This window comes from Chlorocebus sabaeus, chromosome 1 (genome assembly GCF_047675955.1).
Source record: "Chlorocebus sabaeus isolate Y175 chromosome 1, mChlSab1.0.hap1, whole genome shotgun sequence".
Lineage (NCBI taxonomy): Eukaryota > Metazoa > Chordata > Mammalia > Primates > Cercopithecidae > Chlorocebus > Chlorocebus sabaeus.
The window spans coordinates 7828033-7852518 of NC_132904.1; the positions used below are offsets into that span (position 1 = coordinate 7828033).

At 52.7% G+C, this 24486-nt stretch overlaps 1 protein-coding gene across 5 annotated transcripts; it reads right to left on the reverse strand.

The window, feature by feature from the left end:
* Positions 1 to 1388: 1388 nt before the first annotated feature.
* On the reverse strand, positions 1389 to 19385 carry NPAS4 (neuronal PAS domain protein 4). Of its 5 annotated transcripts, none has more exons than XM_007974887.3 (10): positions 18929 to 19383; positions 17482 to 18546; positions 6729 to 7084; positions 5816 to 5967; positions 5534 to 5636; positions 5148 to 5415; positions 4857 to 4966; positions 4377 to 4512; positions 2820 to 4255; positions 1389 to 2134 (listed from the first exon to the last, which is right to left on the reverse strand). In XM_007974887.3, exons 2-10 carry the CDS (start codon positions 17532 to 17534, stop codon positions 2106 to 2108), a joined length of 2643 nt encoding a protein of 880 aa, XP_007973078.3. In that variant the 5' UTR covers positions 17535 to 18546; positions 18929 to 19383; the 3' UTR covers positions 1389 to 2105. The 5 variants fall into 5 exon arrangements, with proteins under 5 accessions (XP_007973078.3, XP_072870538.1, XP_072870542.1 ...); XM_073014437.1 differs by having other exon boundaries at positions 1970 to 4255; positions 17482 to 18257; positions 18362 to 18546; positions 18929 to 19385; XM_073014441.1 differs by having other exon boundaries at positions 1970 to 4255; positions 17482 to 18257; positions 18358 to 18546; positions 18929 to 19385.
* Positions 19386 to 24486: the final 5101 nt, after the last annotated feature.

Genomic DNA, 24486 nt, shown 5'->3' on the forward strand with positions numbered 1-24486 from the left:
ACTATCAAGTTCTAACAGTGTCTTTGGGAGATAAGTACCATGTTTGTCAGCTCCACTTCACTTGCGGAGAAACTGAACCTCAAGTCCCATTTGGCAAATAATTGGTGGAGGTGAGATTTGAATCCAGGGTTCGCTCTGTCGCCCAGGCTGGAAGTACAGTGATGCAGTCTTGGCTCACTGCAACCTCCGCCTCCCAGGCTTAAGAGATCCTCCAGCCTCCAGCTCTCATGTAGCTGGGACTGCACGTGTGCACCACACCCATCTAATATTTGTATTTTTTGTAAAGATGGGATTTCACCAGGTTTCCCAGGCTGATCTCAAACTCCTGGGTTCAAGCAATCTTCCTGCCTTGGCCTCCCAAAGTGCTGGGATTACAAGTATGAGCCACTGTGCCCAGCCCATCTCAGTTTCATTTGCCCCTCACCCTACCCTGTGGCTGTTTGGGCTTCAAGCCTGGAGGAAAACAGCATTTTTGGAAACTTTTGTCTCTTGACTTACTGAGTTATATTCTTCTCAGCTCTACTTTACAGACTTGGAGGAGCAAAAGGAGGGGCTTTCTTACCCCCACACATGGGAGAAAGGACCCTGCTCCAGCCCACGTTTGCCCTTCTTGAGTAATCTGGGATGAGATGATTTGGGATGGGTGGTGGTTCACTGGCTCTTCCAGCAGAGGAAACAGCCCAGGGCTGGGATGCAGATGCTCTGGGTACGTTGCCCACCCACCCATGCCTCTCACCAACTGTGGGAACAAATAACTTTTCACCTGTGGCCCTCAGTTTCTTCATTAGTGAGATGGGTTAATATGCCTGCTCAGAGGCATTGTTGCAGCAAAAAGAGATGTAAAAGTGTGTGTCAGCTGAAAGCCCTGTGCAAGGATAACAGATGTGGTTACAATTTCCAATGGGTCGATCCAGGGCCCCACAAGGAAGTTGCTTCCCTGAAGGACCAGGTGAAGAAAGAACTTGTGAGCAGAAGCTTCAAACCCATATCCAGAACCAACATCAAGTTGAATCCTCTTGTCCACCCCTAGGCCCTCTGTTTCCTCCCACACCACGAGCACTGCAAGCCTGGCACAGAGAGGAGATGCCGATATTCTCTAGTACAGGGTTTGGCCAAGCACCTTGAGGGCAAGACATAACATCTGTTTTAGCCCTAAACTTTCCAGCTTCTAGCACAGTATGGGCCATACAATGTACATGTGGATGTTGAGTGAAAGAATGAATGAATGAGTGAATGAATAAATGAATGAATGAATTCACAAGTGGACGAAGAAATGCTGGGGCCACAAACAGGTCCAGCTTTTACCTCCTGGCCCCCAGGCTCCCATCCAAGCCTCCCAAACTTATCCTCCACCCTTCCTTTTACACAGTAGTGCATGAAAACAGAGGTACCAAAAAGGCAAACTGGACTTTATTATAAAGTTGGCTACAAAGTCACCGCAGCACCACGAGGTGGCCATCTGGGCAGGCCCAGGCAGTCTGGCGGCCGGGTGAGTCCCGCACCAGGTACACGCACTCGTGCAAGCACACGTGTGACGGCAGGTCTGCCTTCCTCCATCGGAAAGGAACGTAGCGTCTCTTCGCACCCCCCACCCCAGGCGCGGGGCGCAAAAGTCACAGGAAGGGCCGCCAGGGCGGCAGAGTCCATCGGAATTGAAATCCCGTTACTGGTGTGTAGAGAATTCTACGTGGGTGTCAAGAGCCCCTCAGGGCACGGGCTGGCCCGGGTGGGCCTTGCCTTTCCCCCACCAAAGCCTAGGGGTGGCTTGGCCCCTAGGAGTGGAGAACTGGCCCAGGCCAATGGGGCAAGGCGGCGGGGAAGTGAGACTCCCCCATTCTCCGCTTGAAATCCCATTCAAGGAAACTCACTACGAGTGAATACAGATTGAAATGGAAACTGGGATCGCTCGAAGTCTCTTGATTTTAAAAAGAAGCTCCCCTCCCTTGCCCTCCCACCTCCCCCCCCCAAATCCTGCAGGGCCTGGGGAATCATATATATCCCCCTCTGGCCCCCAGAATCCCCCCAACAGTCCCGGGGGGGTGGAGAGCGGCTCCACGTCTTGATGACAATATGCCATACTTGACGACGTTAAGTCACAGACTTATTCAAAACGTTGGTTCCCCTCCACTTCCATCTGCAGAGAGACAGAGAGAGAGAGAACACAATCAGCTAGGCCAATAAGGACAGAGGATCCTGGGGCTGAGAATGTGTTGGTATTAGTGTGGGCTTCAAAGATGTTGGCTCAATGATGAAACGATGGCCAGAGGCTCAGCAGATTAGGGGGCAATTTGGATGGATGGAGTGAAACCGTGGCTGTAGTTTAGGAAGGATGGGGCTGTAACCAGGGAGCTACCTCAATGGAGTCAGGGGCTGAGCCTCATCTTTCTTTTACCAACTTCTATAAACTCTTGCTCTGTATCCCTTTCAGGGAGCTAGGATACTATGATAGAGCTCTAGTTCCTCTTCCATAAGTTTGTTGTGTGCCCTAAGGAAAGTTTCTTTAACTCTGGGACCTTGATTATTTTCATCTGTAAAGTGGGGTAGTGAAGACTGACCTAGGACTCTCTAAGCACAAGCCCTTCCTTAAGGATTCTCTACCACTCTATCCCACAGCCTCAACCCCTGCCAGGTCTACTTGTTCAAACTTTCATATTAAGTCTTTCATTTTTTCTTATCCCCATTGCTACTCTCTGCAGCAGTGGATGTCATCCCCTTAATAAAATCAAGGTACAGAGAGGGGGAATTGATTTACCTAATTCTACCCAGCATTTCATTGGCAGGACAGGGACTTGAGTTCTTGGACCTTTTGGCTGACTCACCTTCGTGGAAGCTGTCTTGAACTTGGCTCTGGAGTTGATGCAACTCATCAGTAAACCCATCATAGGGGAATGCTGAGACACCTGTCTCAAAGGCGGTTTCATATGTGGCCAGGTCCTCCAGGAAGCTGTGGTCTTCTGGGGACAGGTTGTTGCAAGGCGATGGGGCCCCTCCTGGGCCCTCTGCCTCAGGATCCCCTGAGCCCCATTCCTCACTGGGGTCTGGGGTAGAGAGATCCATGAAGATGTCTTCCACGGGCGTCTCTTCCAGGAACATGTTATCAGGGTCAGCCAGGAAGTCCAGCTCCTGGCATTTCCAGGGTTTCAGGTCCAGGCTGAGCACAGGGGGGCCTGCCCCTGACAGGGACAGGTTGGAGTCTAGGGGCTCCAGTCCTCCAAGTGGCTCTAGTCCACCAGTGCCAGCCTCAGCTGAGAAGGGTCTGTCCATGCCCTGAGCCAATTGGCTAATCTGCTGGATGAGACGGTCTATCTCGTTCTGCTCCTTTTCAGAGTAGTGGAAGAAACTCTGCTTGACTGGAGAGGCCTCAGGTGTGAGCAGGCCTTCGGGCACCAGGGGGACATCCACAGAGAGGGGGCCCCGGAGCTGGGCTAGGGCCAAAAGCGTGCAGTCCCCATTACCAGGGCTGCTAGGACTTGGGGGCAACTTCTCATAGAGAAAACTGCATCCCTCCTGGGCAAAGTAAGTCTTGGTAGGATTGGGACTCAGTTGCTCTGGGAAGGTTTGGCTGGGGCTGTCCAGGTGTGCTTGGAATGCTGTGCTGGGAGGAGTCAGCTGTTCATGGGCAGGGCTGCCCAGAGGCTCTGGGAAGGTGGCTGTGCTGGGAAGCAGCTGGTCTGGGAAGGTGGAGGTGCAGGGATTCAACTGGTCTTCATAGCTTCTGACTGAGGTTTCAGTCAACTGGCCTTGCAGTGGGCTAGTTAGTGGATCTGGGAAGGTTGCACTGCTGGGCGTCAACTGATCAGAGAAGGTCGCTGTGCTTGGAGTCAGCTGTTCTTGAAGAGTGCTGGATGGGGTGGGCAAGTGGGTCTGGAAGGGCTCATGGAGGCTGAAGAGGAAGGCACAGCCTCCTGGCTGATGGGGCGTGTACGGTGGAGTGCACACAAGATCCTTGCTCAGTTCTGCTTGGAGAGAAGGCTCAGGCCCAGAAGGGAATGTCAGGTAACTGAAGTCCAGTTCTTTGGAGGGTCGGGGAAGCTCTTCTGATGCAGAGACAACACTCAGTTCAGGAGCACTGGGGAAGCTGGTGCTTCTGGGAGCCCCCAGGGCTGTGGTGAAGAGTGGGTTAGTGCTGGGGCACTGTTCCTGGGAAAGAATGTTTTCAGGGAATGAGGGCAGCATGGTCGGAGTGCCCAGGACATAAGCTGCCTGGGTATCTTCAGAGTTCAACTGCTGGCGGAGGCTCCAGGCTTCCATGTCACTGGAGAGGAGAGAAGACGCAGCTGGTAAGGGTCTGATGTCCATTTCCAGAGCAGTTCCCTGATTTGTATGTCCTCCATGCCGACCCCAGCTGCCCTCTAGGCCCCTGGCTTGTGGCTTACCTGATTGGGTAGTTATTGGCAGTAATGGGGCCCTCTGGACCTTCTGAGTATAATAGGCAGTAAATCCATGCCCAGCCTCCAGTCTTGGCCTGTAACCTCACCACCATCTCTGCCTGAATATCTCCACTCTCAGCCACTGGGGAGAAAGAAGATGCAGAGTTAGGATGCCCAGCAGGCAACTCTACCTACTCCCTGCCCTTGGTCACCTCTCCACTGAATTGAGATAGCCATGACATCCTCTCTTCTGACTACCCTCACCTGCACCACTCAGCTCTCTACCTTGACCTCACCACTCAAAGTCCCCCAGTTCTGATTCGATTATTGCCTTGAATCCTCACCCTCACATTCACCCTATAGCGTCTGAAACTGTTGGCCTCTGTTATCTCCCCAGCATCACTCTTGACTACAGCTCATCTTTGTCTGGTCTCCCATGCCCTTTCCCAGCTTGCTGTCTTGTCCCCAGCCTCTCTGGACACTCACACAGGCGGTAGTGTTGAGCAGAAGCGTGGGCCAGGTCCTCGGGGTGCAGCAGTCCATACCATGATTTACAAAGCAGTTCACTGCGCTCAAAGCCCAGGTAGATTAGGACACTGGGAAAGTGGAAAGGGTGAGGTCAGCTTTCTGTTTTCCTTGCTTGATACCCATGCATCTCACTCCCTCCCAGATCCTCTGCCCCCTTAAACCCCATCCTCCCTGCCCCTGACTCCAGAATCTAGGGTTCCTTCATCTCTGGCCTGCCTTCCTCTTGGAATCTGAACACTCCAGGCTTACCTCTCAGAGATGTCCAGTAGGGCTAGGTCTTTAGCATGACGACTCTGGAACATGGCCAGGAAGAGTGAGGCAGGGCCAGGGCCAGGGCCAGGGCCAGGGCGGGGTCTTGGCTCCAATGGGGCACAGAAAGCTGTGAACACGGGGTTTCCTGCCCAGTAGGCCCCAGGTGGGTGAGCATGGAATCGGCCTCGAATAAGCACCAGTTTGTTGCCTGCACTCTGGCGCCTGAGGGACTTGGAGGTGTTGAAGCGGCAGCGGAAGAGGCGATCTAGATAGGAGAAGAGAAAAACAGATAAGAGGGTGAGTGGCTGAGAGAGACAGTGGATAGTGGGAAGAAGGGCAGCAGGTGGGAAATTGGACTCAGGAAGGGAGAAGGGAGTCCTTACCAGTGTCCAGGGCAGAGGGCAGGGTGAGTTGCTGGCGCACAGTGAGGTGGTCAGCTGGGTCAATGATGTCGTAGATGCTGTCACCCTGGGCAACCAGGTCCACCTGGAGGAAGGAAAAGAAGAGATGACCGTTAGTGAGAACAGCAGAAGCCAATCTTTGATATATAGTGTCTAGTAGGGTATAACCTCTTCCTCCATAGTAATTTCCAGTTCCTCAGGAGTGGAAGGCTCATGGCACCCCCTCCATGCCCAGCCTCAGCTGAAAAGACCCTCAGCACTCACCATGGAGTGGCCCAGATGCTCGCTCACACTCTCAGACAGGTACAGCAATTTCCCCTCGGCCGTGAACACAAGCAGAAAGCCGGGTAGGGCCGCTACGATGTCCTCAAGTTCTTGAGCTGAGAGAAGCCCCGTGGGGCCCGCCAGAGGAGTGCCTGTAGGGCGAGAAGACGTGGTGAGTCAGGAGTAAGACTGGGAGCCAAAGCAGAAGTGAAGAAGGCATGGTCTGAGTTTCAGATAATCCAGAGGAATTTCTCGTGGACCTGCCTCTGCAAACACCTGTTGACCCGCTGCCCGCACCTCTTGGCCGGGGAACCTGTTGCTGTATCTCCTCCATAGCCCACAAGCCCCGGACTTCTAAACCGGGGTCGGCTACTCCTCGCCTCTGAATTTCAGAACCGTGGACAGAGCTCCAAAGTGGCTCTGATTTCAGAACCGTGGACAGAGCTCCGAAGCGGGCTGTGGGTTCAGCACCGTGGACAGCGCAACACACGGCAGATGCGGCCGTCAGCACCATGGGCAGTGCCCCGAAGGCGATCCCTTTCAGCACCGCGGACAGTGGCTATGTTCCCCTAGGCTCAGGCGGCTCCATCCCTGCAACTTCCCGGGCTTCCCTCCCCAGCTCCCGGAGCGCCTCTGCACTGGCGGGCACCGAGGCAGCTCTGTCCTGGCTCTTCTTCTCTCATAATCTGGTGTTAGGGACATCGACCAGGCTCTCTAACTCTCATTCAGAACTAAGGTGAGGTCTGGAGGGAGCTCAGGAGGAAAAGTAGATAGTCCCGCATCTCCCGAGTCCCAAATCTCCCCAGCTCGCCAGTACGCTGCCCTAGACATGCGGCAGCCCCAGTGGGTTCCCTCAGTTCCAGGGTCTCCGGCACCTGGCAGCTCGGATCTGCGGTAGCCCCAGCATGCTCACCTCCAGCGAAGAAGACACCCTTGCGAGTGTAGATGCAGGCGAGGCTCATGATGTGCAGGTAGGACAGCCGGACCTTGTCCGCTTCAGCCAGCGGCAGCAGCTCCTTGAGGTTCCGGATCTCGGCGTTGATCTGGTCCCGGCGCGCCTTGGAGGCGCCCTTGGTGGAGCGGTACATGACCGGCGGCTGCGGAGCTCCAGCTCGGGCGCCCGAGCACCTGCGCTCCCGTCCCGACGCACCGGCGGCGGCTTCCTCCTCCGTGCTTCCCCTTCTCTCGCTCAGGCTCGTTCTCTGCTCTCCTGGGCTCCGCTCGGCTGCGCTGCCCCCCTTGCCTGCCTCACGCCGCCTTATATAGCTCCTGCCAGGCGTGGGGGGCTCGTTTTAGAGCGGGGGGGCGGGAGAGCGGGAGGCTGGGCTAAGCAAGCTGCAGCGGGAGCCGCTGACTGGGGAGGGGGGCTCCTCCTCCCGCCCGGCTTCCGACGTCATCTCATGACGTAGAATGAGAGCGGGAGGGGGGCGGGCGAGGGGGGAGCAGGAGGCTGCGGAGGGGGCCGAGCCTGGAGGGAGCTGAGCGGAGAGGCAGGCGCTGCGTTAGGAAAGCTTGAATGGGGTGTGGGGACCCTGGCGTCCGAACGCATACAGTTGAGGGAAGCGACAGGGCCAGGGTTAGGGAGGCCTGAAGCCCCCGGCAGGAGTTTGCAGAGGGCAGAGAGGGGCCGGCACTGACACTAATTTTTCTGAGGAGTTGAGGGAATGGGGAGGAATAAGACTGTCTACAAATCCCCCTCGTTACTTGACAAACAAGGTCACGTTCACATGCAGGGAAGGAGGACTTTCCTTGGCCTCCGTGGGACAGGTCACAGCTGGGGTTCCTCTCTGGGGACTACTTAACCTGGGATTCCCTTGGCCATTTTCAAAGAAAAAATCCCCACCCCCGCTTCCCAAATTGGGACTTGGCGGCTAATCAGGGAGTGTTCATGGGGGGTCTAAGTCCCTAGGAGGGGTGGAAAGGGAGTCCGGTGGGAAAGGGACCAGCTGAATTTGGCGTTGATCCTGTTTTCCCACAGCCAGGAATAGAAACCAACACCAGGGCTGTAGTCTGCAGTGATTCTTGGTTTCCCTCTCAGCTAATTAACCTTACTGACAGGGGAAACTGAGGCAGGGACGCAGGACACGGCGAGGACCTGGGTCTGCACTTAGGCATCCCTTCCCCCCGTTGCCGGCCCCCAAGCGAGCGCTTCCCCCCGCCCTGCTGCCAGCCTCGGTCTCCCCGCGGGCCGGGGGCGGGGGCGGGGCCGGGGGAATCCCAGCTCCATATTAGGACAGGAATCCTCCGGCGGCTGCCGCGGCTGCGGCGGCGGCGGGCGGGGCCTCGCTGCCTCCGCACCGCTCCGGAGGGCTCCCCGCCCTGCCTAGGCGGGCAAGATGGGGGAGCAGCCGAGAAGCAAAGGAACAGCGCTGGACCCTCTATGACCCCTGCACCTACCAGGGACCCTGTATTTTCGCCAGGTTCCCTCCACCCCCTCCACATTTGTGGCGCTAGGGCTGCGGGCTCTGCCTCTCCACCTTCGACTCTCCACTCCCCACCTTCGTTTTTTTTTTCTCTTAGCGTGTTTGGTGGTCGGCTCAGCTTAGTGCCTTGACCCCTGAAGCTTCCCCTTTCCTTCTTCTCCATATCCTGTCATCTTTGCTTTATCCCCACCCCCCACGCCCGCTTTTTTCTCTTTTCACCACAGATTATTGCTCTCTACAGGGGCAAGGAGGTGCCGTTCTTAGCCCGGGATTCAATAATGCAAGAAGCAAGTGGGCTAGGGAATGTTCTTATCTGAAATCTCGTTTGATGGAGTAGCTGTGTGCGCATGGAATCGCTTAAGAGGCTGGAAATGAGGCCACTTAAAAATTGGAAGAGTGGGACTGGGAATTCCCAGTCACACAGGAAGCATGGAGATGAACTTTGACATCAAAAAGAACAGCTTGGGGCCAGGGAACTCCCCACTCCTCAAGGAAAGGGGTGGTAGCAACAGAGGTAGAGTGGGAGGAGAGGCAGCTGAGGAGAAGTATGTCTTAGAAGAGGGGTACAAGGTGTGGAGACCCTATTCTTGTGTCTTATGCATTTTGACAGAGGTTGGGGCCATCCTGTGGTCAGTGTCGCAACTGAGGTGGAGGGAATGATGTCCGTGTGTCTGTCTGCCACAGTCTCTAACCCTATTGATCTGGATGACAGAGAGATGATTCCTCCTGGACATGGGTCTGTGTTGCTTCTTTCATCTCAATCTGACCTCTGATGTACCTACCCACCCCTCTCTCAAGCTTCCATTTCAACAACCCTTGATCTTTGGATCCCCTTCCGTATGAAATTCCAGGGGGGTTGTTCCTGTGTTCTTCACCCACTGATGATAAAGCTGCCTGTGAGGCATTCTGAGTGTCCCTCTCCACAATAAGAGGAGTCTACTGGCTGGGTCCCATGGCCTCCAGCAATCTGAGCGAATCTGCAGTGAAGGAATGGGGCGCCAACCGCTGTCCGTGGTGCTGAAAGAGTCACCGGGGAAGTCAGGCTACGGTTTGACGGGGACATCGAAGTAGGGCTTTGGGTACCCACAGGCCTCAGAGTGAGCCTCCCCTTTGACTGTCCCCTTATTTTCTGTGAATGAATATGGGGGGTTTGCAGGGAGCCAAGATTTCTGGGCTCTAGGGGTGAAGTAAGCAAGGGAGGAGAACTGGGCTCAAGGGAAGAGCCCCTGGCTTTTTCCAGAAGAATGGAATGGGAAGAAGCACTTTGGAAGGAAAGAAGGGTCTAGAAAGGGACAAGGGAGGGGGTAGAGAAGGGCTCATCCTAGTTCGCCCACTCTGATTCAAGTTGAGAAGCTCTGTATGCCCCGATGTCTCTTCTCCCTAGGCCAGCTCCCACTCCCCTTGCCTCCCACCTCCGTGAAGCTATTTTTAACCGTGCAGAACCAAAAATAGCTTGGCAGCAGCTTCAGGCCGTGGGAGAGGAGCTATTTATATCACCAGTGACGGTTCCGAAATAGCAAGCAGGAGGAGGGGGGCGGCTGGCACACTAGAGAGCTCCTGGCCGCTGCTAAAAATACTGGCAGTGTGAGTCATCCTGGCCTGGCTGAGTCACCCCACTCTCTCCCCCAAGTGGCAGGCAGCAGCAGCAGAACAAGCTAAGAATTAGAAGCCTGAGATGGGGGAGGCATCAGAGTCTGCCGGCTGTGGGAAAGTGGGCAAGAGAGTGAATTGGGAGAGGGGCTTTGGGGTGAGTGTGTAGAAGGAATGGGAGAGCACAGCCTCTCAGCCAAACCTACTGGGCAAGTGTGCAGCATCCCCAGCTATGCAATACCGCTCAAGGATGCTTGGGCAATTGAAGGAAAAGAGCCAGACTGTGTGTGTGTGTGTGTGTGTGTGTGTGTGCGCACGCGCCTGTGTTCATTTCACTGAGACTGTGTTTGTGTGTCCTGTGTGTTTGCCTCTAAACCTGTCTGAACGTGGTTGCACGTCTATATCTCTATCTGTTTGCATGTGTCTTTGTAGCTGCAAGTCTGTACCCCTGTATATCTATGTGTTTACCTATGTCTGCATCTATGTCTGTCTTTTTTTTGGTCTCCAACTTCTTATGTTGTGTGCAGTTCTATGTTTGTGCCTGTGTGTATTTATGTCTACAACTTTCCATATGCCTCTCTGTCAGTGTCTGTGTTTGTGTCCATATCTGAGTCTGCTCTGGGTCTTTCAGCATCTGATGGCGTGGTGGGATGTGCATGCATCCCCAGACTCAGTATAGCTTCTGTTGCCCTCTCTGATGTCACCTGTTGGTCTCCTGCACCATCTATATCTTGCTCACCCCTTTCCACCTAGCATATTCTCCTCTTTCCAAGGGCCCCCTAACCATTTAAAAAGCTCTCTTGTTGCATGCAATCTCTAGTAAAAACATGGAGGAAAGGAGCCCCACATGACCTCTCCCTTTTCTCTTGAATCATCCTGAATTCTCCCTGGCCTGCAGGAGTAAGTGGTTTTCCATCACTCCATATTTGGAGAGCTGAGAGAAGAGAAGGGCTTTCTTTAGTTCTTAAAAAAAAAAAAAAAAAAATCCTGGTGTGGGCACAGGCATGCGTAGCGCGCATGCACACACACACACAGGCGCACATACACATGCACGCACACACACACAACTGAGAGAATGAGAGAGAGAGAAAAAAATCAAGGTCCCTTCTTTACTGAGAAGAGCTCGCATCTGTTGCCATAGCAACCCACCCACTCCTTCCCCGAAAAATCACCAAGAAGAGGTGATGGCATCGAGGAGGGATTGGCTGATTCCTTTCTTTATTATTTTTTCCGAAAAAGGGTTTTTGTAGCAAAAACGGGCCGTGAGTTCCCTTGCCCCTGTCTTGCACAGCTTTATTGGGAACCTGGGGGAGGGGCATAACCCCCCAGCTTTTATCAGAGAAGAGGAGGTGTATCTTTTCCAGAGATTTGGAGGAGGATTATCTCCTGGGAAGGAGTTGAAGGGTAGCTGAGGAATCTGCTTCTTCAGAACAGCATGGAGACTCCTGGCTGCTAGTCTGGAGATATGGAGCAAGGATCTTGACAGAGGGCTGTCAAAGTGTGATCTTGTCTTGCTCTGGACAAATGTGTCTACAATGAAGAGAAAGGGGGAGGAAGGGAAGGGAAGTTGGGAGAGACAGAAAGAATATGAATGAATGAATCACTGAATGGGGCTTCAGAGAAAATGACAATATGCCAAAGGATGCAAGCTTGCAGTAGTGGTCAGACCAGACAGGTGGGCAAGATGGTCCAAGAAAGATGTATTGATGCAATTGGTGGTGCTGCAAGTCACCAATGAGACCACAGCTGCAACTACTTAACTTGTGGCCACAGGTGAATGTTCCAGAGGAGCACTGATGCCCATTTTTCACAATTCTATTCCCAGCCTGAGTCTCAAAGGCCTCCTCCAAAGCCTGGCCACCAGCCACTGCAGCCACATCACTCTCTCAAGTGAACTGTAGCTTCCTGCCAAACGACTGGATGGTGGAAAGAAAGGGATTCCTTGTTTCCTCCTGTGCTTGGCTTGTTACAGAAATGGGGTCACTTGGGGCTCGAGCTTGGAAAGACAGATGAAGAATCTGACCCTGGAGAGAGACACCTTCTTTTCTGGCAGGCTGCTGCCACCCTCAGCAGGCAAGGGCATGGCCAGGTGAGGTTGGCATGGGCAGCGGGTGCAAATCCACTTAACGTTATGGAGCAGAGGGACAAAAAGACTCCAGATTTGCTCTGGCCTGTTAGACACATTCTCACGACAAATCTGACTGATATCATTATTTTTATTTATATACAGTCTTGTTCTGCCATCTAGACTAGAGTGCAGTGGTCTGATCATAGCTCACTGCCACCTCAAACTCCTGGGCTGAAATGATGCTCTGTGTCAGCCTCTCGAGTAGCTGGGACTACAGGCATAAACTACTACACCCAGATAATTGAAAATTTTTTTTCTGCCGAGGCTGGTCTTGAACTCCTGACCTCAAGCAATCCTCCCACCTTGGCCTCCCAAAGTGCTGGAATAACATATGTGAGCCACGACACCCAGCCTTGACTGATATTATGATGCTCATTTGATAGATGGTGAAACAAAGGCTCGGAGACGGATAATGACTTAATCAAAGTCACACAGCAAGTCTCTGGCAATGCTGAGCCTCACCCCTATTTCCTGCTCCCAACCCAAGCTTTCTCTCTTGCACCACATGATCGGGCTAGGGTTTACAAACTATGGACTGCAAATCTAGCCTCATCTAGCCTGCTGCCTCTTTTTGTAAATAAAGTTTTATTGGAATACAGTCACATTCATTCATTTACTCACTGCCTATGGCTGTTTTCACATTACAATAGAAGAGCTGAGTAGTTGCAACAGAGACCACATGGTTCAAAAGCCTAAAGAACCTTTTGACCCTTTTTTACTAACTGATCCTTTAGAGAAAAAGTTTGCTGGGGCCGGGCGCGGTGGCTCAAGCCTGTAATCCCAGCACTCTGGGAGGCCGAGACGGGCAGATCACGAGGTCAGGAGATCGAGACCATCCTGGCTAACACGGTGAAACCCTGTCTCTACTAAAAAATACAAAAAACTAGCCAGGCGTGGTGGCGGGCGCCTGTAGTCCCAGCTACTCAGGAGGCTGAGGCAGGAGAATGGTGTGAACCCAGGAGGCGGAGCTTGCAGTGAGCTGAGATCCGGCCACTGCACTCCAGCCTGAGCGACAGAGCAAGACTCTGTCTCAAAAAAAAAAAAAAAAAAAGGTTGCCATCCTTAGACCAGAGGATGAGTTCACACCACGAATATCTCCACTTGTTTCTCTTTCTCACCCAGAAAGCTCTCTTAACCCAGGGTATACTAAGCTATCATTTCAGCTCCCTTTACTGTTCCAAATGCCAGAGAGAAGTAGTGCTCCTGTACAACTTAAAGGAGGAAAGGTGGGAAGCCCAATGGGCCAGGCTTTTTACTGGTTTCCAGCCTCCTTTGTGGCTGTGGAGATGTATCCTCCCCATGCAGGATGACGCTCCACTTCCTGCAACAAGTGTTGGAAAAGGCAATGAGGAGACAGGGTACCCTATTCCATCCCTAGTCCAACCCTAGTCTGCAGGACTGCATTTTGGGCAGGGGGTCTCAGGGCTGGTGATTAAGGCATTGTAAGGAAGACAAAATTTATGTATGGGAGGAAAAGGAAGGTATTGTGGGATCTTGGGCCTCCCGAAGCCTCCAGTCTGACCCAGGGGAAGAATCTCTGTATGTCTTCTCAGAGATATTGATTAAATTGCCCAGGATCACACAGCTAGAATGAGATACATCCACAATTGAACCCAGATTTTCCTGACTTCTACTTTGTTTTTTTCTAGGTTGTTCTTTTGAATTGGTGGATTTGAAACCAGGGAAAGGTTTTCTAACAGATTCCTAAGCACCTCCCCATCCTGCGTCCACAGCTCCGCGGTCAGTGCAGTGAGAATAGGAAACCCACGCAGAGCTGGCTTGTGCAGTGGCCGTGTTGTCTTCCGCTGCATCTTAGCAGGCTGTTTTCCTTTTCCTGAGGCCTTTTCATTATGCTATCACTCCCTCAATTCTACTTGCACATGAAAGCATTCAGAACATTTTATCTATTTATGGTTATGAAATCAACAAAGCTCATGTAAAGAGGGTGCAGGCTGGCACCCACGCATTGAGACGGCCAGAGCTGGGTGAATGAGCGGAGAGCCAGGAAGGTGAGGGACATAGAACCATGGAGGGGATGGGAGGGGGAGAGTGGAGCCCAGGTGGGAATAGATGAAACTTTTGTGGGCAATGTCCTGAAGGCAAGGCTGAGAGAAGAGGACGCAAGGAATGCAGTGAGGAGCAAGTCAGAGCAGCCACATTTCAAGAGGGGAAAGAAACCTAATAAACTAAAGCCACTTTTCAAATGCAGAGCAGCGGCCACTTTGTGCCCTGGGGAGACTGGAGGAGGCGGACTTTCCTCACATCCATTTTCATAGTCGTCTCCACCACCACTTCCAGCTGACGAATTCTGGCCCTGCTGGTCCTCCAGTGAAGTCCAGGGACCTCCTCAGTGCCCCCAGCCCCTGTGCTTCCTCGTCACCACACTCTGCACCCTGCGCTGTCCCTGTGTGTTTACTTGGCTGTCTCCCCTACCAGCAACTACATCTGGTCTTCACGTTCCCAGCACTCAGTACAAGGCCTGACATAGGGCAGGGGCTCAGGCGAGTAAGTCATTCATGCGACAAACAGCTGAGGGTGGAATTTGTGCCAGCCTCTGCAGTGACGTGATGGTGCCCACATACAGCTGGTCTCGGCCTCACGGAACCTGCAGGCTGGTGAGAGAGCAAGGGGTCCATCCAGCAACTTCAGTGGGATACTGCCGTCAAGGAGGCATACTGGGAGTTTGGGGAGAGCAAAAGGAGGGGTGACCCTGCCTGAGGAGTCGGCACTGGCCTCCCCAAGTAGGTGCATTTGAGTTGAGCTGCTGGTAGCGAGTCAGTGCTGACTGGGCCAGGCTGTGCTGGGTGGGTGGCTGGGTGGACAGAGGAGTGTGGCCTCATAAATGAGACTTGACACAGTGCCATGTAGCCACAAAAGAAACCACTGTAGCTGAGGTTGTGTTAACAGGGACAGGCAGCAAAAGTGGACAGAGGGCAGCCTCTGTTAGGGCCAGGAGGTTTGGCTCTAGAACTTATGCCCTGGGTCCAAGCCTAGCCTTGAGCACAGCAGCCAATGAGGAAGGGCCAACTGCACCCGAGGCTGTGAGGCAGGGCCCAGGGCATCCCCCAGGCCTGACTCTGGTAAGCCCTCCAGCTTGTCTGGCCTCATGCACCCCCTTGCCTCTCTTCCAGCTACATAAGCCTTCTTCCAGTCCCTGGCCTGCCACTCTCCTGGCTGCCACAGTGCCTTTGCACATGCTGTTCCCTCTCCTGGGGTGCCGCTGTCTCTCTCCTCTGCGAAGTTCTTCCTATTTTCCCGTTAGTTCAGCCCAAATATCATCTCCTCTGGAAAGCCTTCCCTGACCTTCCCGATGAGGCCAAATCCTCAGCTACAGGTTCGCAGGCACCCCAGGCTTCTGTTGGCACTTGGCGAAATGGCGATTTAATACTATATTTTGGTGAGGAATTTATTGCCTCTTCTCCACTAGACTGGTCACCATGGCAGGGACCGTGACTGCTTTGCCCACTGTTAATTCCAGTGTGAAGTAAAGTGCTTCATAAACATTTGTAAGAAATGTTTAAAAGATGGAAGGAATGGAGAGATGTTCCTCAGAGAAGAGGAAGCTTGAGGGGTGGTGTGGCATTTGCAGATGTTTGAAGGACCATCAAGAGGCGGTGGGAGAGACATGGTCCGTGTGGAAAGGCCAGCGGGCAGGGATGTACCTGGGGCAGGAGGGGGTGGCAGGGGGAGGAGAATCTGGGCTGAGTCCTGCCTCCTCCACAGATTGTTTCTGTGATATTGGTCAGTTAAGTGACTTAATCTTTTGTGCCTCAGTTTACCGATTTGTTAAATACAGAAGTGGGGAGAATGATGGCACCTCTATCAAGGGACTTATGTGAGCATTAAAGGAGTTAAGTAGTTAAAACACTCAGAAAATGCCTGACGCATAAAAGGAGCACAAGAAATGCTCAATGGCAGAATGTTGGTCGTTATCTTAACTTTATGAAAAATATAATTTTGAACAAGGCTATGCAGAGACAGCACGGGCTGGTTCAGGAGGCAGCACATGTACTGGCACTGCAAGTGTAGAAATAGCCTGGGTACCCACTAGCAGCTTTGGTCCAGGCCAGGTGTGAGAGCACAAGATGGAGTAAGCCAGGCTGGGGCTGTAGCCTGGAGAAGTCAAGGGATATACCCAAAGTGCCCCTCAGGGCTCTGGCTCAGGCCCCAGCAAGCTTCTTCCCTGGGCAGCAGCTCCCCCTTCACTGCTCACCAAGCCAGGGATGGAGGGCCTGGGCTAGGCCCAACACACCCCTCTGGTGCTCAGTAGCCCACCTCCCCTTGCCATTCTTCTGGAAGCCGACCTGACCATGTTCTTCCCAGCTTAAGACCCTTATGGCTCCCATTATCTCTGATTACTAAAAACTCCTCCAGGCTGGCACCTCCTTTCTTCCCCTTTCACCCACAGGTGCCTCGGCCTCCAGAGGCTCCAGCTTCAAGTCTCTCCTTGTTACTAACAGGGCACAGCTCGTAACATGGGAGTTTACAGATGTGGCACCTACTCATACCTTGTGTACCTGATGAGTGTATTAATTCATGAAAACCTCACAGCAGCCCTATGACACGCCTGCCATCATTACTCCCACAGGCCCTGGGCCAGCAGAGAGGGAGTCTACAGGGAACAGTCCAGGGGGTCCCAGGAAAGACTGATGGGGTTTAAGGCTCCAGTGGTCAGAGAGGGTCAGGGACTGGGCCTAGGGGCAACAAAGAAGAGACCCCCACGAGCTGGGAGAATGGTGTTCTCCATGCCTGGGAATGCGGGAACCACAGGGAGTTGGGTGAACCATGGTGAGCAGGGGAGAGTGACCTTTACGGCTGAGGATGGAGCAGCTTCTGAAGCCAAGAAGGGCTGAGCACTGGTGGGAGGGGAGGAGCACTAGGAAGCTTTGGAAAGGACCATCAGGTTGAAGGGAAAACCCCTGAATTGCCAGCCCTGACAGGCTGTTAGTTCGGAGAGTCTTCTGCAAAAGGAGTCCAAGGTCCAGGAAGAAGAAGAGGTGAGCTCAGTCTAGATGTCAGTGGATTATGTTTGGTGCAGGGGAATAGTTCTGAACAGGAGCAGCGGAAGATGCAGATTCTGTTCCCAGCTCTGCCACTAGCCTCCTGGGGGTGTTCTGCAAACCTCTCCCCCTCACTGGGCCTCAGTTTTTGTATTTGCAAAATAGCAGTGGGTCAGACCCCTTAGCCTCAAAGGGCCCTCCCACCTCTGGTACTTGAGCATCTCTGAGCCTGCTGGGCCACCTGTCCCAGTGCCTCTCGGGCTTTGGAAGTTGAATGCTGCAACCCCAAGCCCCAGTTTCAGGTGGGGATGAGCCCATTGCCCAGTGCTAGGGTCCGAGTGGGCCTGAAGGCTCCCAGAGGACCACGTCCTCAGCCCTGGATGGGCAGGGACCCTGGAGACCTGGCCTGTGTGGACACAGGGGAATAAGTACTGGGACTGAGCCTGTAGTTTTGCTACTTTTCTTCCACCCAACCCATTGGGGGTCATTCTCACAGCTTGGTGCTAGGTACACCAGGGAACTCACCATTGGAGGGATCCGATGGGTTCCAAGGTGCACAAAATAGACTCCCAGATCATCCTCAGGTGGTCTACACAGCCTGTAGCTAAAGCAACTGCTGTCTCCAGCACTTCTTAGCTTCAGTCTGGTGAGAGGAGGAAAGTCTCCTCAGCAGTGTCTTACAGGCGGCCACAGAGGTCCCCACAGCCTGGCCAAAACGCTCCATTTCAGAAAGTCCCAGACTCATAATTGGAGTGAGGGCCCCTGAAAGATGGTCTTGGATGACTGAGGCCTAATGCAGAGAGTGGAGTGACCCAAGTGACTCACAGCCAGCGCTTGGTGGAGGTGAACCCAGACTAGGTCCTTGGTTTGTGGTGCAGTGGCCATGCAGGCCTCCCACAGGCCGGCCTCTGGGGTCCAGGTGCTGAGAAGCCTGGGCCAGGAGGCGGAGCTCTAGGTCCTAGTCTTAGCGGCACCCTGACTTGCTGTGTGACCTTGGCAAATTGTGTCTGTCTGAGAGCCGCCTGAGTCTCCCCCTCTGCACTGAGGGCTTGGCGCTGGGGGTGGACGATCCATTGAAGCACCATTCAGGGTCCTAGGGCTAGCTGTACCAGAGCAGAAACTTCTCTCCTCGCCACCCTTGGAGCCCTCAAGTGCTGCTTGTGTGTTCTTCTCCACCTCTGGGTCCCCCATCCCAGTCCAGAGAGGGGCCCAGATATGTCTGGAATCTCCAGCTTCTTGAGAATATGTCAGGCACTTCCCAGCTGTCATCCCAGGTCCCCGCCAAACGCCTCCAGGAAGTGCTGCAGGAAGAGGGCAGAAGTCAACAGGACCAGGCAGGGGTTCCACAGGGCTGGGTCCACTTGACTCTGGGGAGCCCTGCCAGACCCCTGCAGGCCACACCTACATCCAGAAGCAAACTGGTCCTTGTAGGCCGTCTGGGGAAAGGTTTGGTTCCAGAAAGTTCCAGAGCTGGTGGCTGCAGGAATCCTTCAATGCAGGCGATGTTTGCAAGCAGCAGCAACCTGGTTGGTCTGTCGTGGAGGGGTGTCCCGAAGCTTTTCTAAAAACCCCGCCCAGGTCCAGACTGTGCTGGGGAAGGAGAGGCAGTGGGTGTCATGACAAAGGTGTCCAGCCCCTCTGCTTGGTGCAGGGCAGAGGCTGGGGACTGGTCCACGGGGCTGGCTAAGCTCAACCATAAGGAATGGCCTGACCTCTGGCCAGGAGGTCAGCGGCCGTGGGCTCTAGCCCATGCTCTCCCTCCAGGAACTAGTCAATCACTACTTTTCTCTGGGCCTCAGTTTACCTTCCAGTTTAAGGAGGAGGTTGGAGCAACTGGTAAGGGGCTTTCCCGGGATTCTAACTCTGCTCCAGGCTGAGCACAGGGAGAAAAAGGTTAAGGGGCCGGGGGGCCTGGAGGGAGGCAAAGGTCTCCAGGGTCCCATGGTGGCCCCAAGGGTAGTGAAGTCCTCACCTGGTGTTTTCACCCTGTGGCCTTGTCCAGAGAGGATCCCCGAAGGCGCTAGGCCTGGCATCTCGTTTCTTTCCAAGGTTTGGACAGAAGTCTCCCCTGTTGGAGGAGGGGGGCGGGGGCGAGGGGCAAGGGCAGGACCTCCCTTTTCCCTGGTTGAAACGTCCCCATAGAGGGTGGGGGGCGCTAAGATGGGGGTGGTGGGGGCGTGCGGCGCCGGGGACTCCCCGGGCCCCGGCCCCGCGAAGGGCTCGCGGCTCGGGGGCGGGGGCAGCTCCCAGGCTCTGGTGGAGCCGCCACTCCGCCAGTTGCCTTAAAAAGGCGCCAGCGCGCGCGCATCAGCAGAAGGGCTGCGGCTCTCTTCCAAATTAGGTAAGAATTGGGAGGCCGCGGGAGACGAGCTGCGAGAAGAGCGCGGACGTCACCCGGGGCCTCCCTCTCCCTCCCGCTTCTCGCGCCTGCATCACGTCCCCATGGCAACGGCGTGCCGCGGCGGCGATGAATGAGCCACTGCGAGGACAGGCGCGCGCCAAGATGCGCGCCCCCTCCGCCAGGCGTCACGGCCCCGCGGCTGCCCAGGGGAAGGGGGCGCAGCCCGGCGCCCAGAGGAGGGGATGCCCCACTCAGATTCACAAAAGCCCAGGACCCATTCATTCCCAGCTGATCTTGTTGTGTCCCGGGAGCCCGGGGAATACTCGGTCCAGGGGTCCTCGACCCTCTGGTTCAGGGCTCCCTGGCTCCCAAGGCCCCCCTTACCCGGTCTCCGCTCTCCCCGGGTCAGCCCTCTGCTCCCCAAAGCCTGCGGAAAACCGGATATTGTGTGGCTTAGCGCCACCGCGTGGCCGACTATGGGTCTGCGGCGGACGTGCTTGGCGGCTAGAGTCCCGCCGTCTATGTCGCCCTCTGGCGTCTGCAAGCGGGGAAGAGCATGAAGGGCTCAGCAATTTTCACACCAGAACCCTGATTAACGCGGGACTTATTCTTACCACACCTGTGATTAACTTGTGATCAATCACACTTGTGACTAACGTTTAGCGAACGCGCTCCATGTGTGAGGCACTGTGCCACGTGCTTTCCTGGTATTACTCCATTCTCACAGAAACTCTGTAATGCAAAATATTATCATTTTATTTTACTCATTTTTTTGAGACAGGGTCACACTCTGTCATCCAGACTGGAGTGCAGTGGTGTGATCTCAGCTCACTCCAGACTCTGTCTCCCGGGTTCAAGCAATCCTCTCACTTCAGCCTCCTTAGTAGCTGGGATTACAGGCGCACACCACCACACCCAGTTAATTTTTGTATTTTTTGTAGAGATGGGGTTTTGCCATGTTGCCCAGGCTGGTCTAGAACTCCTAGACTCAAGCAATCTGCCTGCCTAAGCCTCCCAAAGTGCTGGGATTACAGACGTGAGCCACCGCTCCTGGACTGTTGTCATTTTAAAGTGAGAAAAACTGGAGCTGAAAGAAGTTGCTGCTTTGCCTAAGATCCCATAGCAGCACAGGCGAAACTGCCTCCTGCACTCATGACTGTGAAAAGTGCTCTTCTTGGACCCTTTCCCTTCCACACCCCTTGTCTCTTTTGATCAACCTCACAGTCTCTTGAGATAAGCAGCACAGTAAGCATTAAAATCATTCCCATGTACAGACAAGGAGACTGAGACTCAGAGAAGTGAAATGGTTTTTTGAAGGTTTCAGACAGCCACAGATGGTTTCAGACAGCCACAGATGGAACGCAGGTCTCTGACCCTCTGACCCAGGGGTTTTTAGTATGAGGTAGCAGGGCGAAAGTGAGTCCAACACACCTCTGTGAGCCCCTGCTCTTTGGGTTGAACGAAGGAGCCCATCCTAAGCTACTCTACCATTAACGAACCCAGCAGCCCACAGTCAGGAGAAGGTCAGGGGGTCTCCACATTATCCAGTGTTTTGGGTGTTCACAGGAGCTAGATGCTCCAGTCTCTCTCCCTCTTCCCCAATTGTCAATATCTCTTATTTTATTTTATTTTATTTTATTTTATTTTGAAATGGAGTTTTGCTCTTGTTGCCCAGGCTAGAGTGCAATGATGCAATCTCGGCTCACTGCAACCTCCACCTCCTGGGTTAAAGCAACTCTCCTGCCTCAGCTTCCCAAGTAGCTGGGATTACACATGGATGCCACCATGCCCAGCTAATTTTTGTGTTTTTGGTAGGGACAGGGTTTCACTATGTTGGCCAGGCTGGTCTCAAACTCCTGACCTCAGGTTATCTGCCTGCCTGGGCCTCCCAAAATGCTCGGATTACAGGCATGAGCCACCGTGCCCAGCAATATCTCTAATTTTATATATACTGTGTTTCGTGTTTGAATGTTGTTGTCTTACGATGTAATCTTCCTGCTATGGTGGAACCCTTGTACGTATCTACTATTAAGTGAGAAAAATGCCTCCTCTTTGCTTGCTGTTCTTAACTTGCTTGCCTTGTTTTCCAGTGAATCTTCTCGAGTCTATTGCTTTCTTGATTTTCTTGCAGAAATACTGATCCTATGTAAGTCTTTGGAGGCTGTTGGTAGCTTGTTCTTACTGACTTGTATTTTCTTTCTTTCTTTTTTTTTTCTTCAGATGTTGTCTCACTTTGTCACCCAGGCTAGAGTGCAGTGGTGTGATCTCAGGTCACTACAACCTCCACCTCTTGAATTCAAGCGTTTCTCCTGTCTCAGCCTCCCAAATAGCTGGATTACAGGTGCCCACCACCACACCCAGCTAATTTTTGTATTTTTAGTAGAGAACTCTTGATCTCAAGATATCCCCCCACCTCGGCCTCCCAAAGTGCCGGGATTACAGGTGTGAGCCACCGCACCCGGCCTGTGCTGATAACATTCTATGGCTTTCTCTGTGCACTGTTAGGTAAGAAAGGTTGGGAGGCACTGCTTCAGGACTACTTACAGGCATCATCCAAACTGTTGATCTGGTGGATGTGAAAATGTATCTCGTTGTGGTTGCCCTTAATACTGATGAGGCTGAACGTCTTTTCAAGTTTATAGAACATTCTTATTTTTTCCCTCTGGAATATTCACATATTTTACTTAATTTTCTTTCCTTTTTTAACTTTTCCTTATTGATAAGTCATTGTGGATACTATTTATTGCCGTATCGATCAGAGTTCTATTGCAGAAACTACTCTTACTATTTTAAGCATTAAGGGATTCTATATAGGGTTTTAGTGTTTGTAAAATAATTGGAAGAGCTGGAGAAATGGGCTATTAATTGGACTTTCAGAAATGACATAAAAAACAACCCCGCAGAATTAGTCCACCCCAGGGTACTGTAAACTCTGCTGCAATCTGAGGCACGGGAGTGCCTCTGGCTGGCTGGATCTAAGTCACACCCAGATCCCTTGTTGTAAGCAAGTCTGGGAAACAGAGTGTTTCTCTTTGTAGACTCTGAAGAACAGGAAAGCACACACCCACTTCTGGGTATTATTCAGCCTTCTTTGGTTCAATCCCAATTCCATCTTGATATCCTGTAACTTGTGGACTTAAAATATGAACCACCATCTATACTCTATCAGTTTTCTACCTTGAGAACACTGATATTTTGGGCCAAATAATTGCTGTTGTGGGGGAATTTTCTGTGCATTGTAGGATGTTTAGCAGCCTCCCTTACTCTACTTGCTAGATGCCAGTAGCACTCCCCTTTCCCAAGTCATGGCAATTGAAATTGTCTCCAGACATTGGCAAAGGTCCCTGTATTAGTCCGTTTTCACACTGCTATAAGGAACTTCCTGAGACTGGGTACTTTATAAAAGGAAAGAGGTTTAATTGACTCACAGTTCTGCATGTCTGAGGAGGCCTCAGGAAACTTACAATCATGGTGGAAGGTGAAGCAGGCACCTTCTTCACAAGACGGCAGGAGGGAGAAGTGAGAGCACAGGAGAAAACTGATACTTTTAAAATCATCAGATCTCATGAGAATTCCCTACCATGAGAAGAGCATGGGGGAAACCATCCCCATGATCCAATTGCCTCCCTCCCTGTAAACGTGGGTATTGGCCGGGCGCGGTGGCTCACGCCTGTAATCCCAGCACTTTGGGAGGTCGAGATGGGCGGATCACGAGGTCAGGAGATCGAGACCATCCTGACTAACACGGTGAAACCCCGTCTCTACTAAAAATACAAAAATTAGCCGGGCGCGGTGGCGGGCGTCTGTAGTCCCAGCCACACGGGAGGCTGAGGCAGGAGAATGGCGTGAACCCGGGAGGCGGAGCTTGCAGTGAGTGGAGATTGCGCCACCGCACTCCAGCCTGGGCGACAGAGCAAGACTCCGTCTCAAAAAAAAAAAAAAAAAAAAAAGAAAAAAAGAAAAAAAGTGGGTATTACAATTCTAGATGAGATTTGGGTGGGGACACAGAGCCAAACCATATCAGTCCCCCATGGCTCAAAATCACCCCTGGCTGAGAAGGATCACCATATATAAAACAGAAGAGGAAAGGGAGAGGGGAAGGAAAGTGAAAATGGTCACATAATAGGACAAGGACAAAGCATTTTATGCCTGTTGGAATCTTCATTTCTGCAACAGGCCTAAGGCTGTAGTTGATATTTACAACTACCTTTCTTCTTGACCCCCTCCACCTTCTCTTTGCCTTCAGCCTGTACCATGGCTGATCCGGGTTCGTTCCCTGGTGGGGGAAATTTTCAACCCTATAGGATTTGAACCATTCTTGAATTTGCCAACATTTTTTGTTATGGGTCCTAGTTCTGTTCCTTCCAAATCCCTGACTGTTGGGCATCATCACCATCATCATCCATTGCAGATAAACTTACACAGTGCTTACTGTGTTCCAGGTGCTGAGTACTTTACCTATATTAATTCAGTCCTCACCACAGCAACTCTATGAGGTAGATAGTATCATTACCTTCTTTAAAATGGTAAGAAGAGGTAATAGGGGTACAGAAAGTTTAATCACTTGCTTAAAGTTGCATGGACAGTAAGTAGCAAAGCCAGGACTTGAACCCAGGCAGTCAGCTCAAATCTGAGTTCTTAACTCCTAAGGTAATAATATTTCTCACAACAGCTAAACTGTTATGTATGCCCTTGCATACAGCCACAGTTCAGAACTACTCTCCTTCAAAACAAAGTGGACTAGATGTGCCCCTCAAAGCTCTATCTGCTTGGAGATATCTCTTTGCACTGTCTTTCAGTGACACCCATGTGTGTGCTGTGATGCTGTAGCAGTCCACTACCAGCTGGTGCTGTGTCACACAGAACCCTTCGTGTGCTGGGCTCAGAACTCCCCATCAGGCCATGGGTGTGAGTTGAGGGAGACGTGGCCAGGAAGGGAGAGTCTGAGGACACTGGAAGTGGGAGCCCCCTGCTTGTTAGACCCACTTCAGCTTCCAGGCTACACTTGAGCTTGAGGTCATATGCGCAACTTTCACGTAAGGATGGGGAATGACTTTGCAAGCCCAGTTCATGGATTGGTGGATCAGGCAAAACTCAGTCCTTTATGAGTATCTCAGCTTGTGTTCTAAAGAGGGCATGGTGCCACAAAGTACCATAGACTTGGGGAAAGCACAGTGAGAAATTTATGT